Source organism: Chinchilla lanigera, unplaced genomic scaffold (genome assembly GCF_000276665.1).
Source record: "Chinchilla lanigera isolate Chin_1 unplaced genomic scaffold, ChiLan1.0 scaffold00014, whole genome shotgun sequence".
NCBI classification, from domain to species: Eukaryota; Metazoa; Chordata; class Mammalia; order Rodentia; family Chinchillidae; genus Chinchilla; species Chinchilla lanigera.
Genome location: NW_004955415.1, coordinates 22,901,293 through 22,915,415, shown reverse-complemented (window position 1 = coordinate 22,915,415; position 14,123 = coordinate 22,901,293). Strand labels below are relative to the sequence as shown.

The window sequence follows — 14,123 nt, the reverse complement described above, 5'->3', positions numbered from 1 at the left end:
AAAAGAAAAAAACAGACCCAAGAACAAACCACAGATAGACGTAAATATCTACCAAACGGAACAACTATACCACCATTAACAATAGAAAGGAATTCAACAGTAATATCCTAGAGTCAACTAGGTATCTAAAGACTAATAAAGCTAGTAAAAATGGAGGATGTGGGGAAGGGGAAAGTTAAATGGGTAAAATTTAGAAATTAAAGAGAAGGAATATGAGAAGGATGAGAGAAAAATGAGATAAAGGATCCTATTATGGAATAAAAGAAAGTAGAATTTAGCAGAAAAAAAGAAAAATACAGAGCAAAAGAAAGACAAAAAAAAAAATCCCACTCTCAAAAAAAATCAATGAAAAATGAAAGAGTCCAAAAAAATTCCTGTATTTTTTGAATAAGTGCTTTCTCCTAGGGTCTGCAATATTGGAATCCAGTAGATATGGGTGAGGGATACAGTCACTACTAAGTCCTATTTTATTTCTACACTCACGTTTTCATGTATGAATGATGAGTCCTTCCCCACCTTTTCTGCTGGGCAAAGTCTGTCAGTGGTGTCTGCCCTAGGGATATATTCACTCCTGAGTGCCCAGCTTCCATGTCCCTCTGTGTGCCCCAAGTCATTGCTTTCTCTGCCTAGCTTTATGGCCTGTAGTTTTGTGAGATACTCACACCTGCTCCATGTCCATGTGCCACTCTGTTCATACACCCCAGGCTGCGGCAACTGTCCAAGCCAAATTGTATCTTTAATTATGTTGTTGGCAAATGGGGAAAGAAAACAAACCACTGAGTTCTATGCTACCCAGTGAGGTGGGGGTTTTAACCTGCTAGATTTATTGCTAGCACTTTCAGACTGAACCCCTGCTCCTGCGCCCAAACCACACACAATCTGGCTTCTTACCACATCCTTCCTGGCTTCAGCTTAAATTCCTCTTGGAGTCTATATCTAGCCCATGACCTCCCCATAAAGGTCTCTTGTGGTTGTGTTCTACCCAGTCACTGTGTCAGAGAGACCCCAGAAATCCTGAAGTGTAGTTGTTCTGTAGCTCAGTCTTCCTAAAGTGGCTCCTGGTTAAATCGTGTAATTGACGGACACTGCACAGGATTTCTTCTCCAGCTCTAGTCAGCCATGCAGAAGTATTTTCAGAGTAAAATCCCGCACTGTTTTTGCAGTTAACAATTATAGTGGGCTTTTCTTGAGGCACGTGCTGTTCATTATTTCTTGGTGTAGCTGCTGACCCTCTCTGGACTGACCCTCTCCCTTTGTTAGCAGGGAGCCTGGGTTAGCCTTGCAGAGTGCTTCATTTTTTTTCTCTGCATTGTGTTAACTTTCTCTAGTTTCTCTATTTTCTAGTTTTCCTGCTGACTCTTAATTTCCCGAGATCTACTTAGTTTTTCTTTACTAAGCTGTTTTTCAGGTGTCTCAGTTCCAGGTTCTGGAGAGGCTGTTTTGCTGCCACTCTTTTTTTTTTTTTTTTTTTTTTTAATGGTGTTTGCTGCCACTCTTAATCTATCATTTTTAATTTCCCTGAATTTCTTACTTTTTTCATTTGTTTTCCTTCAGTCTCCCTGCAGCTTCCCCCCATAGTGCTGGAGCTTTAACTCAGGATCTCACACATGCTAGGCAATCACTTTACCACTGAGCCATACCTCTAATCCCATCTCTATCTTACTTGATTTGATTTTTTTTGTCTTTTCTTCTGCTCAGCCAGTTTGCCTATTTTTCCTGTGTTATCTTTATTTTTGGTTTTGGTCTTTGTCTCCTTTTTTTTGTTTTTTTTCCGATACTGGCAATCAAACTCATGACCTTGCGCTTGCCAGGCAGACGCTGTGCCGCTGAGCTAAATTCCCAGCCCCTGGTCTTTGTCTTTCCGAAGATAGAGGTCTTGTTGAAACAGCTTGTGATCCTAAATTGTCTGTACCCTAACATTTGACATGATGCTCTGAACTGAACACTTTCTTTGTATGAGTAAACACTGCCATCTTAAAGCCCACATCATAAGCCAAGAACAAGTTACTACGTATCTCTTGAGTAAGAGCAGGCACTCCTGTGCTTGTTGGGTTGCTAGAAGGGAATTATGCAGTCTCTTGCTCAGAGTATCAGCCTGATGTGTTGTGTCCAGGAAGCTGGGTATTTCACTGTTTAGCAGGAAGACTTTCACTTCAGCCTCTTTGTTTTCACTGTGTAGCTTCTTCTTGCCATGGGGTGAGCCTGACTTTCCTAAGTCTTAATTCTCTCTGGTCACACAACTAGCCCTTACTTGAACCTGTCTAGAGAGTAACTTGACTTCTGCAGGCTTAAGAACGAAGTATCTTTCTATCTGGAATCTGAGCCTAGATGGGGGGTTGGTAAACTCTTTCTTTGAGAAGACTAAAGAATAAAGTTTATGGGCTTTATAAGCTATATCTTGGTGTTTTTTGGCATATTTTCCTCTTCTTCCTCCCCACCTCCTTCTTTGTTAGGTTAGATTTATTTTTCTTGTGTGTCTTTTTCTCTGCCGTTTCTGGCCATGCCTTTTTTCTTCCCTTCCCATCAGTTCAGTGAGGTGTGGGGAGGGAATGGAGATAAAGGCATGTATTTAATCTACTAAACTTAACCAGAAGCTCCCTCCAAATCCAATTTGGTTGGTTTTTATTTTTACTACTCTCTTTGATAGTTCTTGGGTTAATTTTGCATTTGTTCTCCACGTGCTCACTTGCTATGCCAGATGTTTGAGAAGATGTCCTTGGGGAAGAAAAATGAGGGGTTTTGAAATGTAATGTTCTTGAAAGGCTCACAGTGGTTCCGTCTGTGAGATCTCGAGGAGTCTGAGCTATTTGTAACCACCACACTCTCACAATAGAAATACAGTTTCACCCTTATTTGTGTAAACCATCAGGAGCATTTTTAAATGTTTGTAATAAAGTTTGTGGCTTATTGTTTAAAATTGAATTTAAGGTAGTAAATCAAAGCTTTTGGTGGTGTACCCCTGACAGCAGGGAGAGGCTAGTAAGTGATGCCCAGGAGCTGATCAAAGGGAGTTGTTGAACATTTTTTTTTTGTGTATTTGTGTTTTGGTCCTTTAATCTGGTGGTGTTTCCAATTCCTCTCAGAATACACTAATGCACCCTCCACCCCCCACTTGTCATTTTGGCAGCACCCACACTGTCTTTGCCAAATGGCTGCTGCTCAGGCATAAGCCTGCCTTTGCCATCCAGTCTATATGAGGTATGAACATTGATGATTTTCAGGAAATAGGCATCTTTCAAGATCTTACTCATACCACATTTTTGTTCCAGTGATCAAATGAAAGTTGAAAACAAAAAGAGTAAAATTCACTAAAAATGACTGCTGATCCTTTCTGCCTAGGTTCCCCTTTCCTTGCCAGTGAAGATGGTGTGCTTGGCGGTGTGATCGTTCTCCGATCGTGCAGGTGTTCTGCAGAGCCAGACTCCTCCCAGGACAAGCAGACACTTCTAGGTAAGTTGAACATGTCTATGTTGTACATTTTTTTTAGGGAATAACAAAGTTTATAGCCTCAAATCAGGAAATTTAAGGCATGAGAGGGATGCATATACACTATTGATACCTACATATCCCTGTTCTACTGATCTTTCTCCATAGGTAGATATGCAAAAGATGAATATTTATTTGTATGTTCATGCTTACAGCATAGTTTTCAAGTGAGTTTAGAACCTGGACCTTTAGTTCAGTCCAGTATTAAGAATGTCAGACCTTATTCCACAGAGCTTTTGAAGTAACCCTCAAAATAGTATATGCAGTAACACAGAAAGAAGTTTCTTCCTATTTGCCCTCCCAAAAATGAATCAGGGACCATCTAAAGAACTATTTGCCTAGGAGTCAGTCCTGGCTCCATGTCTTATTAGCTGCATCGCCTTCGTGCATGGGTCTTACTGTTCCGTGCCACTTCCTCATCTGTAAAATAAGGATATCTGCCCTACCCTTCTCGTAAAACTGTGGTGAGGGAGGGTCAAATGAGTGCTTTTGCAGATTTGCAGATGTCCATCCAGATGTGTGATTTGAGTCTAGCCAACCACACCAGTGGGGACAAAGCCCAGCCCACCCTCATTTGCCAAGGCACAGACTGGTGGGGTCATCACTGCCCACTGGTTGCCTTTTTTGATTCATCCATCCAGAGAGACACTTCTCAAAAATCTACTTAAAGATGAAATACAAGATAGTAGGGACCATGTGTGTTTTGTTTTTTTGAATTAACTTTTTAATTGAAGTGTACATACATTCAGGAAGGTGCACTAATCATAACTGGAACTTCTTGATGAATTATTGCAAATGAATCCACCCCATACAACCAGCACTCAGATTAAAAAAATGGAACTGCAGCCCTAGGAGCCCCCTGGCGACTCCTCCTTGTCTGTAGGTCCTCCAAACTCAGCCATTATGCTAGCTTCTAACACCTTGATGTATTTGAAAGGGTAAGATATACATTCTTTCTATCTGGTCTTTAGCCAACATTAAGCCTGATAGATTTATCTACATTGCATGAGGCAAGAGTCTGTTCATTTTCATTCCTGTGTAGTACCCTAGTATATTGATGTAGCCCAGTGTATTAATCTAGGTAGCTCAACTCTTTTTGTAAACCCCCATATAGAAGGTATGGCTGGAACCTGATCTGTATTGTATAATTGTTGTTAATTGCTATAATACAAATCCCTTCCTACTCTGAGGTTCTTTGAGTCTATACAATAGAATACGAAGTGCTTCTTATGGGTGTACAAGTATTTTTTGCTATAGAAGCCTAAAGCATTTTCCTAAAATTGCTTCATTCATTGATGCTTTTCATATGAAAGACCATTACTGTGTATCTACTGGGACTCCAACTCCTGACCTTGTTTTTTTTTTTTCCTCACAGTGTTTCTACCTATTATACCTGGTACTAAGGTTGCTCTGAGGAAATATTTCTTAAATGACCATCTTTTGTTAAACCAAGACAAATAGTGATTTTCTTTTTTGTATGTTAACTATTGTTGAATCCATTGCATATTCTTTACATTTAAATAGCAAGGAATTGATTTTAAATACTTGTAGAAGACTTACCTTGGCCTTCAATAAGAACTTAGAAGAATAACCCTTAGTATTTGGGAAAAGAGTTATTAAAACAGTATAATGGGTTATTCCTAGGAAGGGGCATCCCAGTTGTTTACTGAGCCTGGACTTTTGCTCACTCAAGTGAATCCTAAAAATCATAAGGGGGTTGTGGTTGTCTTCTCATTTTGGGTAGTGTAGTATAAAAATGCATATTCAAAGTATATAATAAGTAATAGTATTGTAGCCCATGTTAAGTAGTTTTATTACAAAGGCAGTGATTTGCAAACTGTTTCTTCCTCTTTATCTCAAAACAAAGCAGTAAGTATAAAGTGCTAACTTAGGAAGGAAGTGAAATCTTGCCAGGTAATTAGAGGAATTGATATGTGTGACATTTATCTACTAAATCCTGGTACACATAGGCTAAGGTCAACTTATACTACCAGTGACATGGATTTTTCTTCTTTCACCTTCAGAAAGTTATGAATGTTCAGTATATGGCAATAAAATAGATTCATACAGTACAGAAAAGATAGGAAACAAAACATGAAGGTCGCCTTTGCCATCCCATTACCAAAGCAACCAGTCTGTGCTTCTGGTTATTCTTGAGGGCAATGCTCACTCTGTAGAATGTGCTCATGTTTATTTCTTGATGCATTTGTGAACTTGTGTCTCCTTGTTCTGAAAAGAAAAATCTCATACCATATCCATGTCTTCTTCCCTTCTGATTTTGGTTACAATTCTAACTTTAATTTGAAATAATTTATTTTAATTTTGTTTGAAACTGTAAGACACCATTTCTTGATTCATCAGCTTTACATAATCTCTATCAGCCATTCTATCACTCTTTCAACTTTGTAATTTGAGGAACATTCATGTACTTTTCTCTTCCTCTCTCCTGTACTTCACCTCAACCTCTGTCAACCATACAATTATTGTTCCAGCTTTAATATTTGTATTCTTTCCAATAGCCATGTTTATCTTCTATGCTTGGTTTACAGATTGATTCCAAATAATGACAACACTAGTAACTAGCACTGACAATATCAAGATTGTAGAAGTATTGCTCAGTGCATGGCACATTACTGGAAGCTTAGACCTGTAGAGAAGTGTGTGTCATAAACCTCTGCTTTTAAAAGGAGGCATTCAAACGTCAAGATTGGGGACTGGTGTGTAGTTATGATTGGGGACTATGTGTGTAACTCAGAGGTAGAATGCTTGTCTACTCCTGTGTTTGATCCCTTGCACACGTGTGAGCGTACACATACACACACACAAACAAGCAGACATCAAGATCGAGTGGATTTTTCTGTGCTGTATCCTTTCAGTTGTTCTAAATCAAACCATAACTTAAATTTCTTAAATGGCTTTGTATTAGACTATGGCCCCTTGATGCTCAGTATATCCAGGATGAACCTAGAAGTTTTTCTTTCCTACATATCCAAATAAAACAAAAGAATTCTGAAAATTAATAGAAGAAACTTAAAATGCTAAAATTACAAAAAGAAACAAATACTGTATATTGTTAGTCACTTTTTTGTCTCTAAGAATAGTATAATTAAAACAGTTTCTAACTTTAGCCTTTTCTGTGTCTGCTTTCTTTTCTGAAAACCATAAATAATGTTCCCATTATACCACAAATGCAGTTTGAGTGGAACCCTATTGCCATGTGATGGAGTTTCCAGGATGCCATTATTGAGCCTTTCTTCTTGACAAATATAGCGAGTGAGCTGCTTTCAGAATGCTATGTCTTGAGTGCAGGACGCTTTTGAAATTTGTTGTTTACTGATTCATGAGTAGAGTTGGAAAAATCTCAGATGTGAGAGAACTTCCCAAGTCCCCTTGTGTAGCCTTCTTGCTGGTGCTTTGTCCTTAAATTGTTTGAAACTCCTTCCTTCAAGCGGTGGACCTTAAATTCCTCCTCTCCCTAGTGTGGCCTGTACTTCACAAACTTGCTTCCAGTGGATAAGAATATGGCAGGAGCAACAGGGTGTGATTTCTGAGACCAAGTAAAAAAGCATTGTGGAGTCTCCTCATGGTCTCCGTTGGTCACTCTGTGGGTGACTGCTGCCACATTGGAAGGACACTCAAACAGTGTTTCGGAGTGTAACTAAAAAGTTATGACCACTTTCCAGCAGCCTGTGAGGCACTGACCTTCCTGCCAGCAGCCTCAGAGATCTGAATGAGCTGCAGGGAACCAGCCTCGGCCACCTTGGCTGAAATCTCTCGAGAGACCCTGCAATAGACTCCCCCAACAAAACGACTCTTGAGTTCCTAACCCACAGAAGTTGTGAGATGATAAATATTTGTTGTACTAAACTACTGCATTTTAGAATGATTTATTATGCCCCAATAGATAACTGACAAGTCTTTTACACTCTCTGCCAACAGTTGGCCCTCTCATTTATCTAAAGAACTGTGATGACAAGCTGCTCCGTTGTATCTTCGGGCAGCTCCATCAGACTTCTGTTTCTATCACTGGGTCCTGGTTTTCACCTTGGAACTCCGTGGGACAAATCTGATCGGTGTCCTCCTACATTGTTGTCCTTTCATTTTTCCAGATTTTCTCCTTAGCCTCTTCACTCCCAGGTTCTTGTCCTCTATTTATCATCTCACTCCTACCTCCAGACTTCCACCAGAGTTCTCTCTCTGTCTCTCTCAAACACATGCAGACCCCAGAGAACCTAACCTTGGGCCCCAGACTAGGGGCAGTCAGTAGAGAAGAGGTGGCCTTGAACTAGAGAGGCCAAAAATGGGAGCATGATTGAGAAAGCCATATAATTCCCAGGATCAGACAGACAGTGGCAAAAACAAGAATGACATAAGTATATGTAATTTAGCTCACGGTATGTGTAAGCTAAATGTTGAATAACTGTCCACATATGTTACAATAAAAACAAAATATGTATTTCGTACTATTACTTCCATGCTTTCTTTTTATTGAATAATTGATTGATTCATTGATTGAGTGGTTGAGATAGGGTCTTATGATGTAGTTCAGGCTGGCCTTGAACTCACTATATGTACACCAAGGCTGGTTTCAAACTTATGGTAATCTTCCAGCCTTAGCCTCCTGAATGCTGGGATTACAGGTGTGCACCGTGACTCCTGGCCTTATTTTTATTTTTGATTGACACATAATAAATGTACATTTTATGGGGTATGACGTGATACTTATTCATACATTGAATAATGATCAAGTCAGTGTAATTAGCATATCCAGCACTAAACTTTTATTATTTCTTTGTGATACAAACATTCAAAATCTTCTCTTTTAGCCATTTTGAAATATGCAGTGCATCATTATTAGCTGGATCCACTAAAACTCACAACCTCAGAGCTTACTGTTCCTATCTAATTATACCATTGTAGCAATCAACTGACATTTCCCTACACCTCCAACTACCTTCCTGTTCCCTGTCTCTCTGGTCTCAACTTCTACTTTTCAGCTTTTTTAGATTGCACATACGTCATTGTTCCTACTTTTAATTTTTCTACAAGGACATACATAGACATACACACACCTACTTCTGCTGGTTATTTTCCTGTAGTTTAGATGTGAACTATATAACTTTATGAGAAAAGCCCTCCCCTGCTAGGATTAAGGGCAGGTAGCCTGGGTAAGCTGTAAGGGACTGAAAGAGGTGTGGTCTTGTCTTTTGTTGCTTGTGGCTTCTGATTGCCTTGCTGCCTTCTGCCTGCCATGAATGGTTTCCCCTCTGTGATGCCTGTTTGCCAGCCAGCTGTGAATTAAAACTCTTTAAACTGTCAACCTAAATAAACCTTTCCTCCTTTAACGTTAAGTGTTGGGTATTTTATCTCAGCAATGAGAAAAGTAACTAAGATACATTCTAAATCATGTCTTACAAAAGGCCAAGGTTTTCCCCCAGTAAGTTACCCTTGCTTTTGCCTCTGCTGATAATTCCCTACCTCAATAACTTCCTGTCTTTAAGACCTATGTCAGATGTGAATCTTGGAATTCTCTGGAAGCCCTTTCTCCTAGGGAACTTGCTTATTCCTTGTGCTCTGTTAGCACTAAACAATCACCGTGTCTTATAACACTCACTGTGACACTCTTGGCCAGATATTAGAGTTGTCCTTCCTCCAAGGCCATGAATTCTTCATGTTGTTTCTGAACCCAGTTTATTTGAAAGGAGTAGATCACAGTTCTGTGAGCCCCAGTGAAACGCACACATGTATACAATGGTTTGAAGTATCTTTCCAGACATTAGACAGTTCCTCCTTCTGAAAGTCATGCCACCAGCCTGTGAACTGTTTGAAGGCAGGGCCTATATCCTGGTGAGTTTGATACCCACTTACATAATTTTTGATAAATGAGTAAGTGCCAAATGGAGTTTTTGTACTGATCATCTAGCAGAATTTCTTTGAAAAATTGATTACTCTTTTAGAGAACTGAAATGTCATGAAAAATATCCTCATATGCTGAAAACAACTACATGGTATGGAAATTTGGATAATGAGTGCCCAAGAATAAGAAGGTTTGGAGACAGTTTAAATGGATCGCTGCAGTCAATTTCTGCAAACAGCTTGTGGAAGGACAATTTAGAAGTGAACATGTTTGCAACACTCATCCTGCCACCTCCCTCTCCCCAGATCATGAGATGCTGACAAAGGCCAGCCTACAATTGGCAAATTTAACACAAAGCAAATGCTGGTTCCTGGGTGAAACAGCTGAAAAGAATTAATTTTCTCCTCTGCTTTTAGAGAAAAGAAGCCAATATATTTTTACCTGCTAAAATATAATTACATGTGCTTTCCAGGCCCCTACAGAAGTGCTTTATTGAGGCCGCTGTTCATAGTATGGTTACAAATGTGCAACAAAAGCATATTAAGCCTTCTAGTGGAAACATGAGTTCTTTGCCATTGTAAGGCTGTGATTCAATACAGGTAATTAGAATATATGAAAATATTTTGCATAAATGCCCAGTATTCCTTCTGAACTACATTTCTTCCTTTGTACCCAGCACCCTGTGTGCTCATTAGAGCCTCAAAGACTGTCTATGACATTCAGGGGTTCCTGCCCTAGATTGGTCAATAGGAAGCAATGAGTTAAGGGCCCAGCAAGAAACAGACTCCATATATTTAAATAAAATCTTAAGGATTTCAGGATAGGTGTCTATGGGTCCCAGGGAGTAAAAGAAAAATTGTGTATTTGGGCAGTAGTCTTGGAGTCTTTCATCTTAAGTGGATTTAGGCCCATACTATCCAGAGCCTGATTATCTGATGAGCACACATGGTAATTGTTACTTTACCATTAAATTTACCCCACCTTACTTAGAGAATAAGTTCTTTCCTAACTAGAATATATTTTATGCTGCAATAATTGAGTTTTGTGTATAATACTGCTTCTGTTTATCCAGCTACTCCTTCCCCCATACTTTTTTATCTTTTATTATGAAAATGTGTCATATATTTTTAAAAGACGGACATCACAAATGTGTTAGTTATAAAGGATAATAATAAAATGAACACCTGTAGACCTGCCACCCAGCCTAAGAAATTGCCTATTACCCATATCTTTGAAGCCCCCATGTGGGCCTCTCTGATCTTACTACTTTGTTTTCCCTTTTTTAATTTCATGTTTTACCCCCTTGGTTTTCCTTAAAGCATTTTCCCATATGATACACTCAAAAAGATGTTGTTTAGTGTTGTTTGGTTTTGAATTTTATATAAATGGTATGTCATAATGGTTTATTCTATGAGAATTTTTGCATTTTCTATTACCTGAAAGGATAATGAGATCCTTTTTCATTTTCCAGTTAATTCTATCAAATCAAACTGCTCTCTAGTTGCCAACTAGATCATAAATACTGTGTCTACCCTCCCTGCCCCCCCTTTTTCAGAATAGGCAGAATTCTTTATCAAATACTCTTTATTGTTGTTTTTGCTGTGGTTAAAAAAAATTTTTTTTAAATGTTGTATTGAATTGATGCTTCCTGGAACATTAAAAAGATAGAAAGTCATTTGACTGTAAGTTAAAATTCCAACTGCTGTTCGGTTTTACTGGCATTAAAAATTTGGTGAGCGCATATAAACACGTGCACTTCAAAGGACCTTCACTGTCGGGGTACCACCAGTATCTTCTTTCCATTACATGGCACACGCCACTGTGAGCACTTATGACTAGGCATTTCTGTGGAGCTCACATGATCATAAAACTAACCCTCAAAGAGAAGGCAAATTAGCTTGTGGGCTAGCAGGAGGGAAAGAAGCCTTGTGGATTTTTGTCTGATGTTAATAATTCATCTGAAAAATGGAATTAAAGCTTTGCTGTATAAGAGAATCCAGTGAACTTCCATGTAGGAAGGTCATTTCTTTATTGCCTTAACAATGCTGTAATTGTTACATCTTCACTGTGGTTTTAAGAGACATGTTGTGTTCTACTTACTTAAGGATCAGGTAAAAAATACACACAATAAACAAGTTAAATGCCAAATGAATAAGGCATATATGATATTTAAGCTTTTTAGTGATGTAGTAGCATTAATCTGTTGAGGTAGTATTCTGAGATTGATATTTTCAGAGTTTTTGTTTATGAAACAAAAAAGAGGTTGATGACAAGTCTATAATTACTGCTTTGTTTTAACAGAACATTTTGTCCTTTAAACATCAGGAAAACACTCTTTAGAAATTGGAAATAGATTTCATCTGTAATTTATTTCTTCTTCATGAGAAGTATAGTTCTAGCCACTATCTAACCAGAATTTTGTAGGGTTTTTGCTGCAAAGTATAGAATTAGAACATAAAAATATAGAATATAAATATTTGTGTATAGAATTCTAGTGATTTTGTAGTTATTACAGTGGTTCTTAAACTCTCAGAAAAACATTTTGGCTGATTTTATAGTTAGTTTTCATCTGCTTAAAGGGTAATAGAGATCGCTCTACCTTGAAATAAATCTTTTAAAAATTGTTGAATGAATGAAATCATGTTTCAATAAAACTTGTTTCACTGAATGGCTTTTGCTTCACCAGAGAACTTCCAAGTCCCAGCCAGTGGCCCCTTGTTTCCAGTAGTTTCTAATCCAATAAATTAATAAAACAGGAAGAGAATTGAAATGTCCTTCAGGGCTTGTATTACTATTTGACCCACATCCTTCCCTTTTCAGTCACCAGCCTTCTTTAGTCTTGAACAAATCTGCTTGAGTATTGGAAAGAGGGAGTGTTACTTTCGTAGCTTAGCATGACTGGGATTCTGTAGAATTCAATCCCCATTGCTCCCAAGACAGTTCAGTGGTGAAGGTTTTTCAGGGAAACCTGCCAACTCAGTTATTTCATAGCCTCAGTGGGACATGTGTTATCTGAATCTTAAAAATCTCTTGTCGGGGCAGTAAAGCATTTTTAATTTTTTTGTTGTTGTTGTTAGAAGATAAACCCCCTACTGGATTATAAAGAGCCTAAGAACAGTGGGGAGTTGGGTGGGAATCTACAGAGATAAGAGGAGGCTGCTCTATTTACAGTTCATCATTCTTCCATTTTAGAAATGAATTCTTCTTTACTCAATAAGGAGTAATTTAAAACACTGTGCAATATGATGGAGGGTATGCCATTCGACCTAAGGCTAAGGAGCGGCAGCTGACTTGGCAACTGCCCAGCCCAAGACGTTTCTGATTTTGGAGTTCTGTTTTCCTTGCAAGAAAATCTGGGATGTGAAGCCAAGCGGCGAGGTTTTAAATGGGTGCGGGAGCCAGTGCAGCTGGGGGTTGTTAACAACAATTGAAGGACAATATTTTTAAAAAGAAAAAAAAAAAAAACCTGGGGGTAGCTGAGGGCTTCTTTCTGGTTAGAAAAGAGAATTCATTTGGGTCGAAAAAACTTGCTTGCAACCTGATGAGGAAACTTTATTTTGTTTAACTTCACTTAAACAAAATGTCAGAGAAAAGTGTCCTGGGAGAAGCATCATGCAAAGGGTAGCTTGTAGCTCTAATATTAACCAGTGAAGGTGGTTATTTAAATCCCACTAGGAGGCAAAACTTGTTTTGGGCCGTAGGGTTGCCTCATACAATGGAGTGTCACTGAGATTGAAGGAGAACTGCTCTTGGGCTATTTAATTCAAGAGGGATCCACTTGTTTCAAAATGTTAAATTCAATTTTCTGGAAAGACTGGCATCTAAGATCATGCATAAGTCCACTCTGAATGTAACCAACCTGTCCATGTTAAGGAACACACGTGTAGCTTAGCCTCACCTAACCTGTTCCCTGCCTTCGGAACCACTTCACTGTATGGACTTCTTTTTATATCGTGCTTATGTGGTGTGAAGTGTTGAGGAAGCATTTGGTAGAGAAGAACCCAGTAGTTAAGTCTTTATTTGTAATGAAAACCCAGCAAAGAGTAATATACATTTTTTTCAAATATACTTACATAGAGAAAAATTAATATTTCAGTTAAAGAGTAGCATTTCTTACCCTCACAGACCCAGTAGTCTATGGTTTGTTTCCTGATTTGAGAACTAAATTACTCCAAATACTGAAAACTATTCCATACAGTATTAAAAACTATTCTAATCATACCAGAAATCTTGGAGATGCTCCTTAATAGGGCCAGGATTTTTCTATGTATGGATGTGCAGTATATTTTGAAATCAGGTATTGTGATGCCACTAGCATTCTTTTTTACTCAGGGTTATCTTGGCTGTTCTGAGTCTTTTGTGCTTCCACATGAATTTTAGAAATTTTTTTCTAGTTTTTTGAAAAAAATATTATTAGTATTTTGTTGGGAATTGCAATCATTGAGTTTGTTGTTTGCTTTTGCTAATATGACCATTTTAACAATATTATGTCTGCTGATCTGTGAACATCTTTGCATTTTCTAATGTCTTCAATTTTTTTATTTAGTGCTTTCTAAGTTTCATTGTACAGGTCTTTGACTTCCTTGTTGAGTTTGACTCCCACTTGTATTTTTAAACTATTATGAATTGAATTATTATTCTGATTATTTCTCAGTAAGTTTATTATTCATGTACAGAAAAGCTACTAATTTTTTTGTATGTTGATTTTGTTTGTTTTTTTTTATTTTAGAAATAAAAGGACGAAAATACTAACAGACCGACAACATTTTACAAAATAGCA

At 38.2% G+C, this 14,123-nt stretch overlaps 1 protein-coding gene across 2 annotated transcripts in view; it reads left to right on the top strand.

Moving 5' to 3' along the window:
* The window catches only part of Tasp1 (taspase, threonine aspartase, 1), a 235,351-nt gene that overhangs the window by 176,317 nt on the left and 44,911 nt on the right, over window positions 1-14,123 (top strand). For both annotated transcript variants that reach the window (XR_001233252.1, XM_005380885.2), the window contains exon 12: window positions 3,340-3,450. Coding sequence is in view for 1 of the 2 variants with exons in the window: in XM_005380885.2 (XP_005380942.1) it covers window positions 3,340-3,450 (111 nt within the window). In the remaining variant the exon portion in view is untranslated. The remainder of the gene's footprint in view (window positions 1-3,339; window positions 3,451-14,123) is intronic.